Source organism: Haliaeetus leucocephalus, unplaced genomic scaffold, assembly GCF_000737465.1.
Source record: "Haliaeetus leucocephalus isolate CR32 unplaced genomic scaffold, Haliaeetus_leucocephalus-4.0 Scaffold1, whole genome shotgun sequence".
Classification (NCBI taxonomy): Eukaryota; Metazoa; Chordata; class Aves; order Accipitriformes; family Accipitridae; genus Haliaeetus; species Haliaeetus leucocephalus.
The window spans coordinates 17621133-17637824 of NW_010972437.1; the positions used below are offsets into that span (position 1 = coordinate 17621133).

The window sequence follows — 16692 nt, forward strand, 5'->3', positions numbered from 1 at the left end:
GCGGCGGCGCCTGAGCGCGGGCTGCCGGGGGGGGACGGACCCTCCTCCTCGGCGGCGGCTCCCGGGCTGCGCGCAGGGGCCGCTTCATTCATTTCTTCTCGTTTTTTATTTACGATACGCCCCGCCGTGCTGACCGGGAGCCCGCGGCGGTGCGGGGGCTGTTTCTCGTAGCGTTGGGCCGGTGGCTTTCCCGGGCGGAGTGCTGGCTGGAGGGGGGGGGAGCCGGGAGCGCACGAGGGCCCCGCCGCCCCGGGGACCCCCGGCCGGGCCCCGCCAGGTGACCGCGGCTCCCGTCCCGTCAGAAACGAGCTCGTTTTGCCTCTTAGGCTTCCTCCGCAACTTTGGTTTCCGTCTCTTACCGGCTTTCCTCAGGCACTTATTTTTTCTTTCCTCAAATCCCTTGAAGTTGCTGCAAGGATTTGCAAGAACTTCTGTGTCTGGATTGGGTCTGCTTGCCTTTCAACAGTGAGGAAACAGCTCGTTGCTGCCTGATCTGGGAGAGATTTGATTAATCTAAGTTTCCTTCACTTGTGTCTACCTCTCCTTCACTGCGTATAAAAGTACCAGCAAAACAGTTCTACTGAACTTCTACAGAAACTTTTAAGTCACACTTACATCTTTCCGTAGAGATTATTTGGCCTGCCTAGTTATAACAACTTTCTCCTTTTTAACAGGTTTTTAAGGCGGAGTACGCTTAGTCCTGTTAGCTCTCTTCTGTGAGAAAGCATGGCTCCGCTAAAGGTGCACGGACCTGTGAGGATGCGCAGCATGCAGACTGGGATTACAAAATGGAAAGAAGGGAGCTTTGAAATTGTGGAGAAGGACAACAAAGTGAGTCTAGTGGTTCACTACAATGTTGGAGGAATTCCAAAGACATTTCAGGTATACCAAATATTAAGGCTTTTGTTTGAGCAGTGCATGGATTGTGCTCTTTTGTGAACAGCTGTCCTCTTCAAGGCTATTAAGTGTCACACAAACTTCCCTCTGTCACTGTTTCTTGTTCCTCGTTTCCTGAACACTAATCCCTTTGTATAAATCTCTTGTAAATTATTCACGTGTATTGTTAAAGGATCTGCCAAAGCCGGCATTGAGATACCACTGAATGGGAAGAACTAAAAAGCAGAGAAAAGTTACCAAAGTATATAGCATCAAGGCTCACATGTTCAGATTTTTGGAACTGTAACCTTTCTGTTATCGGTACATTTGCGGAATCTAGAGGTGAAGATCTGAACGCTTTGTACTAGCAGTTTTCCCAGCTGAAGAGTAAGGGTGTTAACACACTTGTAGCCTTTTGCTTGTTTATACAAGACTCTGCTGTACAGCAATTGTTACACTTCTAGGTTTTAAATATGCCAGGCAATGTGGTTTCCTCACTGGGAGGCTGATACAGATTGCTGATAAAGATTCTCTTGCAATATTCAGCCTAAATTGCCTTTTTTTTCATTCTGTAGTTGTTTTCTGCTCATTCTTCCTAGTTTTTTTGTGCAAAATGCCCCAAATCGAAAGAATGCTAAGGAGTTTTTTTCTATAAGAAATTTCTATCTGATTTAAAAACATGTAGAGGGTATAAGAGTAGTTGGAAGAAAAAAAAAATTCCGATCTTATTTAGCAACTTTGTAACGGCCTAAACTGAGCTAAATGTTGGCTTCTGCTTTTTCCTGCCACAGTTGTTTTTCATCAGTAGTGTTCACTAGACCTTTCTCTGAGCCATTTATTTCTGCGTCCAGACTTGGTGAAAAAAGTTCACTTTATTTTTGAAAGATCAGCTTTTGCTGCCTTAGTGCACTCAAAAGTCTTAGGAAAGAATCTGGCAGCCTGTGTTGCCTTGGGATAGAGGCACAAGAAAATCATTCGCTGTGGATAGTTCCTACCTCTGTTACTGTAGACTTGAAAAGAATCATCTGCTTTCTTGTGCGCAATGCTGTGTCTGCATGTTTGATTTAATCCAGCGTTGGACCATGTTGCTTCTGAGAAGAGTGGTCTCTTCTTCTCCTCATACCTTCCCTGGGTGCTCGTTCTCACGCGCTCCTTTCTGCCTGGATGAGTGTTAACGTGGTGTGACACTGACTCGAAAGGTGGCTCCATGGGGAGGATGAGCCTATAGATCAGCTAACCACGGCCTAAAGGGGCAGGTTTTGCTCCCAGCCTCTCCCACCTGCTGGCTCTGGCACCTGTCAGATCTCTCTGTGAGCTCAGTGGAGGTTTTTTACATTAATTACTTTGGGGAAAGGACTGAACATGAGGTCTCGTGGAGGGGGTGATGCGGCACCATGCAGCTGGGACAGCATCAAGGGAGGAGGAGGAAATGCCACATCTTTAGACCAATTATTTTTGTTTGGATGGTGGTTATTTTTCAGCAGGATCTGCTTTCTGGTCCTGTTAATCTTGAAGCAACATCGGCACAAGAACGTTGGTGGGAGTGAGCAACAGGCAGGGAGAGCTCCCTGCCCCTTGCACTGCAGGCTTGTGCTTGAATGTAGTTTGTGTGAGCTGGCCCCAGTCTGTCACAGTGCTCTTGTGTGCTGCTTCAGGTGTGACAAATTCCTGATAATTTTGCTTTAGAAGTAGCATTCCCTTTTTTTGCCAAGTTGTTGTGGGAGAACTGTCGGTTCTCCACCTTTTTTTACTTTTCTGTAGTGGAACATTTGGAGGGATCCAGGGTTATATTTCTTTCTACAGTGACTGATGTGTCATCAAATTTCTTATGTCAGATGGTATGTTTTACTGATGTTTCAGAGCTTTGACCAAGTTGTCGTAGATGCTAGATATGTATTAAGAGAAATAATTTGTTTACCCCCACCTCCCAAGACTTTGTGATGCTGACTGGGTCGTAACAGGTGCAGGGGGAGAGTATGGATGTAGCCCTCTCATGATAGCATTTTGAGTTGAAAAAGGTTGTTTTGCACTGAGATGGTGAAGTAACTGTAATCCCTTTGCACTGGGTTCAGTGTTTTAAGAGAGGATGAAAAATATTGAGCCCTTTTTTAAATTCTTAGGTCTTTGAAGACATTTTTAGCTTATATTTAAAAAAAAAACCAAACAAACCAAAACAACCACCCCCACCCCCCCAAAAAAAACCCCAAAACACAAAGATTGAGCACAAAGTATTTCAGAAGTGTAATTTTCCCAGCAAAATAAACCCTTAGTTTCTGACTAGAGGTGGTTTTCCCACCTCTCTTAAACTGCTATTGTATCTAGATGGGCTTTCCAAGAAACTAGAGATCTGCATGGAAAAAAAAGAAATCTCACTGATGGACATGGAGTGTGTTTTACTATTGCAGTCTTTTATATACCTGATCAAATTTAAATAAAAATCAGGAATAATTTTTATTTTTAACCTTGTGTGTAATTTGAAGGAGACAAGACAGGTTCTAGAGCAATGTATAGTGAAACTTGGGTGCTAGAGTGTAATTAGTGTTCATGTCTATTATTTCATCATCATTATTTAGATTGGTAGTGTGGCAGTATGCAGGTCAGGCCAAATTAGGAGAAGACTCCAATCTGATGGGCAGTGTTTTACTCTGTCTTGTGTAGTGCCTAATGACCTTGGCTGTGGTTTCCAATCTTGTATGAAGCTTTGAGTATAGCAATATACTGGCATGGAGGTCATTGTGTAGCTAGTGCCTGATCTTAGAAAAAGCTAAAGAAGAGGCAGCAAAATAAAGAATTAAGCAAAAAAGGGCAAGGGAATTGAAAATGAGATTATGCTTAGCTATGTATCGTCAAACTTCCATGCAGTCTGTAGATGTGAAGTATTCTTTTCCTTCCTCTGCTTTAGGAGTTACCCTCAACCTGTGTGGATAGTAGAGCCTTTACTAAACAGCCAGTTCTTATAGGTGACTTAGCATGAATTAACAATTAAGTAATGGTATAATAAAGTAGCAGTGGCATTATTAGGGAGCACAACTTCTTATTTTATTCTTGTGCTTGGCCATAACCCTGAAAGTTTTGACACCACTTAATTGTTGCAATGTTGCATACGGACTAAGCATATTTCTTACTGACTCCCTTAGCAAATTTTTTAAGCTATGTCAAACCCGTCTTTCCTGAGAGGAAATTATAAAGTGAGTAGAAGTTTGCACTTAACATTTAAAACTTTCCCCATTTAAAATTATATTTCAAACTTGATGTGGAAGTTTCAGACAGCTAAATGGGACTGTATGAAGCTCTTATTGCTTAATGTTCAAAAAGGTCACACTTGATAGCAAAGCAGGTTTTAGAAAGCTTATCCAGGAATATAGGGACTGTTGAGCTGTAGTGATACTGTCCTTTCAGTTCTGTCAGCTTCCAAGATCACCAATCGCATTAATTCTATGAGGCTTAATGTTTGCTTGAAATGGAGCAAGAAGTATTTCAGTGCAAGTGCCTCTTACCCTCTCCATTTGAAGTGTTTTGTTTGAATTTGTAAGTATTTTGGCCTTTTAAAAATGGATTTATGTTTATAGTCACTTTCTTGTTTTCAGCTAAGCCATAACATTAAAACTGTGACCTTACGACCAAATGGTAGAAAACTGTGCTGCCTGATGCTAACACTAAAGGATACCAGCTTCCTGACAATTGATAAGGTGCCATTTAAAGATGCAAATGAAATGCGGATGTATTTGGATGCAGTCCATCAAGACAGGGTTCATACTGGTAAGTGCAATTGTTGTAAATCATGTTAATAGCAGTTTGGAGAGGGGTTGGTGCTGTGTTTTCTTTTTTTCATCTTTAGTCATTTTGTCCTCATTGTGTTACTGACTTCCTTTGCATTTGTGTAAATGCTTCTTTCTGGCCCTCAACCCCAATTTTTGTTACATTACCTTTCTCATGATGTACCTTTGTCATGCTGAACAATAAGCAGAGATTAAACATGTAGGAGTTGTTTATGTAGTAAGTATGTTGGTATTTAAAAAACTCTTGTCTATCACATAGGCGCAGTCTCTTTTTTTTTTAATTTTACCTCTTATTTTATTTTGTTCTTTTTAAGGGTAGGGACTTTACTGCCAACTGAATAAACAACCAATATAAGGGATATCCGTAAACATATGCTTATGTCTGTGCACTCAGAATATTGTACTGTCTGTTTGAAAGAAATCTAGTGTGTCCCTTCCAAAATCGACTCAGCTAAATAACATCTTACAAATAAGAATGCCAATCAGTTAAATGACAATCAAATTAAATGTTGTGTACTTTTCCTGTCAGCTGGGAAACCCTCTCAGGGATCTGGCAGCTTTGGAGGTGTGCTGGGCAGCAGGACCACACAGAAGGAAGCTAATAGGCAATTCTCTTATATAGAGAACCAGGTTTGTTTAATTGTTCACATTTTCCCTTTCCTTCAGTTCTATTTCATTGATTTTCTCCTCTCATTCTCTTATTGTATGTTGTAATAGCACTGTAAATACTTACTTTGCATCCAAAGTCTTTATAATCTAGAGGGCTTGGAATAGATGTATATACAGAGTGGGTGGCAACGGTGTGTCTTGCTCATGAGGAGCCCTATATTCTGTATGAATAAGAGAGGTCAGTGTCTGGCTGTGGAAGACAGAATATGTTCTTCATGCTGAGCTATCAGTCAGGCAGAGAAGAAGCAGAAATAGAGGGAAAGTACATGATTAAGACTTGTTTCTCACACAGTTCTGAATATCTCTATGTTTATACTGAACACCTTACGTAGCAGCTGAACATGTTATAGTCAGCATAGGTCTTAATGAGTTTAGCAGACTTCAGCCAAATGTATATACTGAAAAGCTGCTGACCCAGTTTTGTATTGGAATAAAGTGACTGAATTTGTGGCATTCTGCTCAGATTTTTATGTAAATTTTGCTGACTTTTCACTGAAAGTGATTTTCCTTCAAAATATTTTTGTTCTTCCTTTTCTCCCTACATAACACAGATTTCATGTTGTATCTACTGTCTTTAATTTACTTTATCTCTGTGAATATACTTGTATTACTGCCCTGAGGGAGAATATTTTTGAAGTCCCAAAACAAATTTTACATGTTGCTTAAAGGCAATCTCACAGTTAAAACTCTAAAGCTGTGTATACAGTGGTAAGATTAGACATGTTTAGTTTTCAAGTCTAAAATTGACCAACATTCCTTAGTCAACCAACTATTAGCTCTTTCCATTGCATTACATGTGGTGCTTGCTTGGCCCAAGGCTGTCAGGGCACTGTTCTAATTGTGTGTTTTTTAATACAGCTTCTTTTTTTCTTTTTTTTTTAATACCACCCAGGATTGATCTGGGGATAGTTAGGAATCATGCCTTGGGTTTTTTAATGTCAAAGCATGTAAATGAGATTTTAAAAACTAAAGTTCAGCAGACTTAGCATGGGAAGATGAGAAGGGAAATTGGTTACTGCAGTAGAGTTTCATGTTTATGATGCATCCATGCATCAAAATTTTACCTATGTTTAATTAGGGTTAAACTCTCTTGATCTATTTTAAGTAGCATTTTTCTGCTTTTGGATGCTACACTGTAGCAAGTAAAGCAGTGTTGTAAATGCTAGATTAGACTAAAGATGGTCATGTTTTTCACGGTTTCGGTTGTCTTACTGGCCCCCACCACTTGGGTTTTGCAGACTCCTCCCAAAAGAGTGACTGTGGAAAGTAAGGAGGAAAATCCATTTCGCAAGGTGCTGGGTACCCCAGCGAGAGCGTCTGTTAAAAATTCCGCTGGAACTGGAACACCTACCAGCAGGGTGAACATTTCAGCATCTCCTGCGTCATCAGTCCCTCACAGAACGGGCTTGTTGGAGAATCGGTAGGAGTGTTATCATCTTATTATGATATTGTTAAAATATAGCTCTTTATAGAGCTGCAGGTGGAACTCAGTACACCTAGAAGTAAGAAGGGAATATGTTTCTTCCTTTGGTTTTGCTGTTACTTTTAACAGGATGTTAATACGTGCTTTTCTAGCCTCTGGCTGGTACTGGCACTAGAGCTTTATGAACAACTTAAGAGTTGGGCAGACCAAATTCTTCTCTGTATGCTATGTTATAAAAGTGGAGATTGTGGAAGATAGGTGCAAAATGCACAGAAAGCATTGAGGAGTTCTGTTCAGTTGGAAGAGGATCATTTACTAGCCTTTCTGAAAGAATGACCACTTCAAAAATTTTCTGTCATCAGTGAAAAGAGGAAAAGAACACAACCTCCTGGTTCAGAAATGAGTGAAGACTATCCCAAAGAGAATGATTCTTCAACGTAAGTAACCATTGTTTCTAGTTTCTGATTTTAAACTCTTCGTTCATTCATAAAGGTAAATTTTTCTGAAAAGAATGCTTGGGTGTTTCCTGTCTCAGCAACATGGTACAGGCTAGCCACTTGTCAAATTCTGAACACACTGGGTGCTTGAAATGGGGTTTGCATTCAGGATTAATGAGGGAAATACAACCTGTGCTAGCAGTTGATTTGCAGGAACTGGCACATGCAAACTTTGTGTCATCTTTCTTTTGTCAGTTTAGTCAGGATTGTCATATGTGCTATACATGTATAGCAATAGGTACCTTCATTATTGAACTTGCTTTGACCCCTTCAAAACAAAAATTCTTAAAGGGAAATTGCCGTTTCAAGAATAAGCTCTGTGTGTTTGAAATTGCATTTAATCATAAGTCAGAAGGTTGTTTAAATGAATTGGTTAAACTTACCTGCAAGTAAAGTTTAACTGTTCCATAGTCAAGTATTAAAGGTGACAGGAGAGAAATGCTTTAAAACAAGTTGTAAATATCAAGCAGGAATGTCCTGCATCTTCTATAACTGCACCAACTTCCACTCTTCTTTATCTGTAGGAATAATAAAGCCTTGAGTGATCCAGCATGGAAGTACTTGAACAGTAGCAGAGAGAAACAGTTGAATCTGAAGCAGGCAGAGGAAAATAGGACATCAGGTAAAAAAATAGAAGTAAAGCCAAATGATACCTGCCTTTGACCACTACGATTTTATCCTTTGATATTAGTTTAGAAAGTTGCTGCAGAGGTGGTTTTCCTAATCTGCTTTCCCTGTGCCGCTAACTTTCTTGCTTCCTACAGAGCCATATATGAGATGCGGAAAATTTGCCTTCGTTTTCAAAGCCTGTCCTGGTCTAGTGTGACCCTGACCTTTATACTTGGCTGCTGATGCCAGCCCATGTGCTGGCTTGTTTGAAAATTCAACAGGCAGCTTCAAACTTTGCTCCAAGCTGCCCTTCACTTTGGGAGAGGATTCCTGTAAACACCTAAAAATTTCCTTTTTGCTTGCTTTCTTGTTTATTTTTAAAGCTCTCCTTTGCTGTTAATGCCCATGTGAATTGTAGGCTGGGTTTTGTGCTGAAAATGTGTACCATTTGCTTTTACTTTCCTATCTCTTCTCTAGAACTTAGAGGGGGAACTCTTTGGGGCCAGGACTCTTTTTCTGTTTGTACCAAAGTTCTGTTGGATACTGGTGTGTGACAAGGTTTTATAGACAATATAGATATATTGACAGTATGCACGTAAGCTAGTAAGCAGCACTGTTCTTCAGTTTTATAATAAATACTGAGCCCCTTTCCCCAGAAAGGGGAATGCATTCAAGATCTTGTTTTTATGGGGAATGTTGCTGAATGCATTCTTTTTTTAGTGCAGCTCTGATGGCACAAACGTATTGCTGGATGAGCCAGTAAGGTAAATGTTTATCTCTAAATGAAAATTGGTTTGCTCTTTAGAGTCAAAATCAGAATCTGTGAGAGTATACCTGCAAGCTCAGGTAACAGTATTGTGATCTTCCTTCTTCATATATCTGCATTTTTGAAAGTTGCATGGCTCAAACCACTTCAGGCTGGGATAGAAGCAAATGTTTATTCATTATCCGAACTAAATTATGCTGTGATTCACTGTAATAGGTGGTTTTTAGACTCTTGAGAGAATTTTTTTATGTGCCACCATCTGAGGCATTAGAGTCTCAGTATCTTACAGAATGATATCAGAACAATGGAACAATCATGTTTTGCCCCAAGCCTGTAGTAATTTACTGTGGAATTTTGGAGTGGAAGGGGAAACTGTTTTCACTTCTGTATATTTACCTTGAATTTTGTGAGCACTGTATTGGAAATCATTAGTGAGTTTTCTGTTATGTGTATCTTGTATATTTGAACAAGAGGTGGGTATTTATTATCTTTCAGATAGTTAAGACCATTCAATGACTTTTTAATGTTTTATATTGTGGTTTGGATTTGATGGAGATTGTGGTATTAAATTCAATTAAAACTCCAGAATATCTTTATTTGTGTATGATTAATATTCGCATTAGTACTTCTAAGTATGTGTGTTAGTACTTTCCCAACCAATTCTAGAAAACAGTATTTGAGGATTTTTAAACATTTTGACTAAATACTTTTAAACGAGTTGTGTATTGTTGTCATGGTTTAGCCCCCCAGCCAGCAGCTAAGCACCATGCAGCCACTCACCCATGCAGCCAGTGGGATGGGGGAGAGAATTGGCGGCAGGGGGGAAGTAAAACTCATGGGTTGAGATAAGAACGGTTTAATAGGACAGAAAGGAAGAAAATAATAACAACAATAATAAAATAATAACAACAAGAAGAATTGGAATATGCAAAACAAGTGATGCAAAATGCAATTGCTCACCACTCGCCAACCGATGCCCAGTTAGTTCCTGAGCACCAATCAGTCCCCCCAGGCCAACTCCCCCCAGTTTATAAACTAGGCATGACATCACATGGTATGAAATATTCCTTTGGCCAGTTTGGGTCAGCTGTCTTGGCTGTGTCCCCTCCCAACTTCTTGTGCCTCTCCAGCCTTCTTTCTGGCTGGGCATGAGAAGCTGAAAAATCCTTGACTTAGTCTAAACATTACTTGGCAACAACTGAAAACATCAGTGTTATCAACATTCTTCTCATACTGAATCCAAAACATAACACTATACCAGCTACTAGAAAGAAAATTAACTCTATCCCAGCTGAAACCAGGACAATTGTATAAATAGCTGAGTTACCTGTAACAAAATGACCTGCCTTTCTTTCTGTTTTTCAAGGTATTTTACCACTGCAGTCATCATCCTTTTATGGTAGTCGGTCCTCATCAAAAGAGTACTCCACTGGCAGTTCCACCCTGGACAGGTAGGACTGATTCACTAGCATGAACTGTAAATGACGGTTCTTTCCCAGGAATTAGGGTCTTCAGTTTCCTGTGTGTTTATCGTGTGATATATAGCTTATATGCATGAAATGTGTCTATAGATTCCCCCACACACCCCAGGAGTACAATCTAAGTATTCAGTGTGGCTACAATTGCTCTAGTTACATCTACAAACTCCAGTTACTGCTTGCTATAGATAGACTTTTTAAAATCACTCAAGTCTGTTTTAGTCATTGTGAATGACTGATCCAGATGATATCTAAATTCTAGATGGTTCTAATTCTATATAAACTCTGGAACTCTAGACTGAATCCTTGCTTCATTTTCCCCAAGTAGATAAATGGCTTGAAACTATATTTTAGTAACAGCATTTTAGTAATACTGAATACTGCTGAGGTTGGGATTCTTCTGTGTTAGACGCTGTGCAATCAAACTGTTGGTCTCTGCCCTAGATACATGAGATAAAAGATCAAGGAAGAAAAGAGGCATTGTCCATGCTTTACACATGAGGGACTACTGAGGTCCAGAGTGATTAGGTTACAAGAACAAGAGGCTGAAAATGAAGACTCTGGCCCAGATGTTAATTTTGAGCATATCTTAGGAGTGGTGGTCTCATGCTACATGATTGTTCTTCCCCTCATCATACAGTGTGGAATTGTTAAATATCTTAAAGACAAAAGGCTTGGTTACACTGCATGCACACCTGTGGATGTAAGGAAATCTAACCAAAGTATTTAAGCACCCTGAAAAGTTCTCTCTCTCACACCTCTTTTGCATTATGATACATGCCAGTTATCTTGTGTGGCTTTACCAATCCTTGTCTTCTATAACAATACAATTCCAGTGTCATGGACTATAGCTATTTAAGGAAGAGCATTAGAAATCTTACACTTCTTATCCTTTTATGTTTTTAGGTCTAGTGTATCCAGCCAGACTCCTTCAGCCAAAAGAAGCCTGGGATTTCTTTCTCAGCCTGCCCCTCTTTCTGTTAAAAAAATGAGATCTAATCAAGATTATACAGGGTGGAACAAACCCCGAGTGCCCCTTTCCACCCATCCTCAACAACAATTACAAGGGTAAACTTAATTTTCTTTATCTAGTATGCACACTTTGATCATCAGAACACGCGCATTCTTGTTACAATTATTTAAGGAAAAAAAAAAGTCCTGAAATTAATGAACACTGAGACAGGGAACACTTTCCCTAGTTTGGAAAATATGTATTCTTAAATTCACTTCCTGAGGATTTTAGAGATATAATAATTGCAGATAATTCATGTTCCTTTCATACACTTTCATGATTTATTTCTCTATCTTGTGTATATACACGCATTTTTTTAAATTTTGATTGTAGAAACTCCTGGGTGCTTTCCTGATTAATGCCACCTCAGTTTAGTCTGGAGGGCAGGAGGACAGCTCCAATAGGAAACTCTGTGGGGAGTGACTGGGGTGAATGTCCTACATGTTAGTAGTGCCCTGTTTAACACTGGCATGTTTACACGTTGACATACCTACCATGTTCCATCTTCTTTTTTTCCAGATTTTCAAACTTGGGAAACACCTGCTATATGAATGCCATTCTACAGTCCTTGTTTTCAATTCAGTCTTTTGCTAATGATTTGCTCAAGCAGGGTATCCCATGGAAAAAAATTCCACTCAATGCACTTATCAGGTAAAATTCACTTTCTAGGAAGGATATTTTCTCTTTCGTTACTGAGAAACTAGTTTTGTAATGCTGAAGCAGAGGGTAATACTTTGTAGAGGGTAATTTGCATGTGTAGATAATAAAATAAATCCTAGAGCTCTCTCTGTATTTTGGAGTTTTACTTTACAAATAGGAAGTAGGCTCTTAAAAATTGCAATGCTGAGTTACAGGCAGTCTTTTATACCTTCCACTGTATTTCTAGTGGCAGAGTGTAATGCTTCAGAAGAAAATGCAAGAAACTGCAAAATAAATAGATGCAGAATAACTTCTTTTTAAAACATTACCAGCTAGGGTTTAAGCTGGCCACTAACTTCACCTGATATGTGAGGGCTTATGCTTTTTTGGAAAATATCCTTTGTCTAGTAGCTGTGGAGAGTGTTCAAGTTCTGCATACTTAATATTTTTATAAATTCAGCTGAACTCTCAGTTCAGTCAAACTTCATGTCAAGAAACTCCAAAGGTTTCTGTAATATGTAAAACTCTTCTCTCTTTGAAATTTTAAATTCCTGTGCCATTCAGATTCCATTGTATGTCTATCAGACAAACTGCTGTTTGCTCCATGTACTGCAGTCTCTGCCATTTGGGATTTTTATTATATATATTCTTGTGTACCTCATTTCTTTTCTCTTGCTGACCAAGATTCAGGATTATCAGGACCATTTCTGTTTCCATTTCTTAGTGTTTTATATCTTTTGGGGTCATTTCTATTTTTGCTCTGTCTTCTTGAACTCTTCCTACACTACTTGGGATCAGAGGTTGTTCCACATGCGTCTTGAAATGTCCTTTCCCTAATTTTTGTAGAAAGACCTCTGCAGCTTGTGGCCCATATACCTAATGGTAAATTGTGTGGGTAGAGCTTGTGTCATAGTACCTCTGATGGAGGGCAGTGTGTGATCCTGTGCCTAAGTACAAGTCAGCTTTGATACTCAGTAGCATCTACTTTGGCTTCTATTGGTTTGGGTATTGGCACTTGATCTAACATGACAAATATTTTTCTGGTTGATAAGTGATTGCCTATCAACTGCTTTGTGGTGGAAAAGGCATTTTTCCTAACATGCTTCCCTGAGCAGTTGTAGAGGGTTAGGGTAGCGTACACTGTTACTGTAGCTCAGCAGAATAGCAGAAACTTGTTGAGCTGCAGTAAACTGATCAGATTCTTTGGGTAACTGAGTATTAGTTATTGTTTGGGGTGGGAGGGGATTGCACAGGTCTTTCCTGTCTTTCTGTCTTTTTTTGTGCATCACGGAACATGATGTCTTCCCATCATCTTCCCATGTATGTACTATGACCAAAACTGTTGTGTTTAGAATATACTGGGTGTGTATTTCCTGTGAAATAGTAAAGTAGTTGTAAAAGATAACTAAATCACAATAACTGAGAGGCACAGGTAAAGTCAATTTCAACAGTTTCTTTAACAAAGTTACCAGTAACACTATACATAGCATGGACCAAGGAACTCTTCATGGCTCTTTTTATTACAGCTTTTGTCTACTCTTTTGGCAGTAAAACATTACAACAGAAGTAAGGCTTGAAACTGAGTGGAAATTTAAAAATAAAAAAAATTTAAAAAAAATAGAAACCAGTGTGACCATGCAAGTTGAATTTAATGATTTTGTGCTGCTTATTTTGGTGCCAAGTGATGTCATCTCATATCAGTACGAACATTTTCAAAAAGCATTGTGGTTTTTTTTTTCTCATAAAAGATATAGCAGAAATAAGTTTATAGAACTTTATAAAGCTCTTCTCTTTACCTTAAAAGATTGTGAAATTTTTTTGTTCATTTGGGTCCTGTTCCAATGATGACCTCAAATGAGATTTCAGAATACTTGAAATGGAGAAGGTTAATTATATATGAGATATTTTCATACAGAACCCCTAAACCACTTATCACAGGAGAAAAGCTTTTAGAGACTCTTAAAATGAGGTATCATGAGTTTTATTTTGTTTCTCTAAAGTCCTGGAAAGCCAATCAGTGTTTCATTGCATTGACTTCTGCAGACGTTTTGCCCATCTGCTTGCTAAAAAGGATGTCTGCAGCCCTGAGGTTAAGAAAGAGCTGCTCAAGAAGGTGAAAAGTGCCATTTCAGCTACTGCAGAGAGATTTTCTGGGTACATGCAGAATGTAAGTACCATATTGTCTCGAAACAATTATGTGTAATTTGTTCGGCCTTTGGACTGCACTGAACTTCTGTCAAGCTTCAACTCTATTTGACAGAGACTTGAGGTCCTGATTGAATGACAACGATTGCCTGCTGTTTGTTAGAGCAGAACTGCCTTAATATTGCTGAATGCAATGAACTAAAACATAATTTCCCAAGTCTCTGTGTGTTTGAGAGAAAGATACTGAATGAAGTTGTACAAAATCACTTAGAGTTTACTCCGTTTCTAGGATGCACATGAGTTCTTGAGCCAGTGTCTGGATCAGCTGAAGGAAGACATGGAAAAGTTAAACAAAACTTGGAAAAGTGAGCCAGTCCCTAATGAAGATAACTCACCTGGACGGGCTTCTGATGACCTCTCAGCCACCAAAGTTTATACGTGTCCAGTTATCAGTAACTTAGAGTTTGAGGTTCAGCATTCTATCATTTGCAAAATGTAAGTATGCTTGAGAGCTTTTCTCGTGCTTAGCTTAAAAGACTGGGAAGTGTTTCTATCTTACATGACTTCATCTGCAGGCTATGATTAGAACTATGTTTTTTTTCAAAGCTAGATATTTAGAAAATATTCTACGGTCTAGAAATGCTGTAAACTTCACACCATGCTGTCTGCTGCTACAGGCCTCCTTTAAACAGTTTCATACCATCTAGTTCGTCATTACATATCCAGTGGAAAGCCTCTGTGCTCTGCTTTTTGTGTACTGGTTTTATAAGAGTAGAGAGAAACGGGGTTTCAGCCAAGTAATGGTTCCTCTGGGAAAAAAAAAAAAAAGGGCGAGCCATGTTTATAATTTGTTCTTTCTAAGGGCTTCCAGGGAATGGCATTTTCTTCTGTCTCTCTAGGTTATTGCGGAAAAAGGTGTAAACCAGTATGTCTGGGCATTTGTTGCATATGAACCGTGCAGCAGATTCCCATACAGGATGCTTGCATTCCACAGAGTTTTGAACACAGCTATTTGGGAATATTACTCTGTGTGCACTGCATTAGTTCTCTAAAGTAAATGAAAGTAAATTGCATGCAAGTAATAATTATTGAAGGCAAATGATGGTAGGGTCTTCCCCACTCCCCCAAAAAAAAGCATAAGAAAACTGAGGGTTTTTGTTTTGTTTTGTTTTGTTTTTTTTAAGATGGAGTCTATTTTGTTTCTAAAAACAGTTTGAAAGTATTTCTAGGCTTTCCCTTCTTCTGCACTGGGCTGGGCTCACTTCTTTTTTCCTAAGAATGCTGAATGAAGAAGATGTGTTCAGCTACATAGCAGTCACTTTGACTTCCCCTATACCTGATCACTTGCCTCTCCAAAGCAGACTGTGGTTTTTTGCTCTCACCCTTACACAAGTGTTTCTTTCAACTTCTGAAGCATCAAAGTGAGATCTCAAAATTCAACTTTGTCATAAGCATCAGTTTCATTTTGATCAGTAAAAATAGGTTGACTAAGAGGCATATATTTACTGGGAAGTTACTTTAGCCTAAGAAGTGTAAGTTGTCATTAATTTCAAGTATAGTTTTCATCAGACTTACATAAGTGTCATTGTTTAACCCCAGCCAGCAACTAAGCACCATGCAGTGGGATGGGGGAGAAAATCGGGAAAAGAAATAAAACTCATGGGTTGAGATGAGAACGGTTTAATAGAACAGAAAAGAAGAAACTAATAATGATAACGATAACACTAATAAAATGACAATAGTGATAATAAAAGGATTGGAATATACAAGTGATGCACAATACAATTGCTCGCCCCCTGCCGATTGATGCCCAGCTAGTCCCTGAGTGGCCATTCCCCCCCATCCCCACTCCCCCCAGTTCCTATACTAGGCATGAGGTCCCACGGTATGGAATACACCGTTGGCCAGTTTGGGTCGGCTGCCCTGGCTGTGTCCTGTGCCAACTTCTTGTGTTCCTCCAGCTTTCTCGCTGACTGGGCATGAGAAGCTGAAAAATCCTTGACTTTAGACTAAACATTACTTAGCAACAACTGAAAACATCAGTGTTATCAACATTCTTCTCATACTGAACTCAAAACATAGCACTATACCAGCTACTAGGAAGACAATTAACTCTATCCCAGCTGAAACCAGGACAATAAGCGTGTTTCTTTTTTAGGTGTGGTGAAACAGTCACTAAACGAGAACAGTTTAATGACCTCTCCATTGACCTTCCACGAAGAAAGAAATTGCTTCCTTCCCGATCGATCCAGGATTCCCTTGACCTCTTTTTTCGGGTACATAGTTGGGGGGGGAGGGGGGGAGTATTCACTGGAGAGTATGTGTAGGTTATGTACCATATGGAAATTTTGGTCGTATAGCCAATTATTAGTTTCTATGACCATGATTGCAGACATGAAATAATTAACTTTGCACTTTTTTGAGGTTTGTACATTAACAGCATACAGGAGTGTTTATTGTAAAATGCTGTGCAGAAGTTAACTGATCCTTTCAATACTACTGTGAAATAGGTAAACTTCCTCATTTTGTGGTGGATGAGTTGAGGCATAAACAAATACAAAGGAGAGAAGGGAAGATGTCAGACTGAGATACATCACTCAAGAATTGCTGCTTCCTCTCTTGGGCTAGGATGCTTTAACAGCTTAGGTACTGGCCTAAATTAGCATGGAGAAAAAAGGTCATGCAGATATAGTAATTAAAAAAATAGTTGTAATACGTGGATGCCCATCTTGTAAGTAGATGTTCAAGGTGAGGTTTCTGAAAGCTAAAAATGAGCCTTACATCTGTGAATTAGTGTTG

The 16692-nt window shown here is 39.3% G+C and overlaps 1 protein-coding gene across 3 annotated transcripts in view; it reads left to right on the forward strand.

The window, feature by feature from the left end:
- The first annotated feature begins 677 nt into the window (after nucleotides 1–677).
- The window catches only part of USP37 (ubiquitin specific peptidase 37), a 36296-nt gene continuing 20281 nt past the window's right edge, over nucleotides 678–16692 (forward strand). For all 3 annotated transcript variants that reach the window (XM_010568235.1, XM_010568251.1, XM_010568243.1), the window contains exons 1-12: nucleotides 678–882; nucleotides 4464–4635; nucleotides 5185–5285; nucleotides 6563–6744; nucleotides 7110–7184; nucleotides 7769–7866; nucleotides 9986–10070; nucleotides 11004–11165; nucleotides 11629–11760; nucleotides 13792–13915; nucleotides 14183–14388; nucleotides 16052–16169. In XM_010568235.1, coding sequence (XP_010566537.1) covers nucleotides 727–882; nucleotides 4464–4635; nucleotides 5185–5285; nucleotides 6563–6744; nucleotides 7110–7184; nucleotides 7769–7866; nucleotides 9986–10070; nucleotides 11004–11165; nucleotides 11629–11760; nucleotides 13792–13915; nucleotides 14183–14388; nucleotides 16052–16169 — 1611 coding nt within the window. In that variant the 5' untranslated portion in view covers nucleotides 678–726. The remainder of the gene's footprint in view (nucleotides 883–4463; nucleotides 4636–5184; nucleotides 5286–6562; nucleotides 6745–7109; nucleotides 7185–7768; nucleotides 7867–9985; nucleotides 10071–11003; nucleotides 11166–11628; nucleotides 11761–13791; nucleotides 13916–14182; nucleotides 14389–16051; nucleotides 16170–16692) is intronic.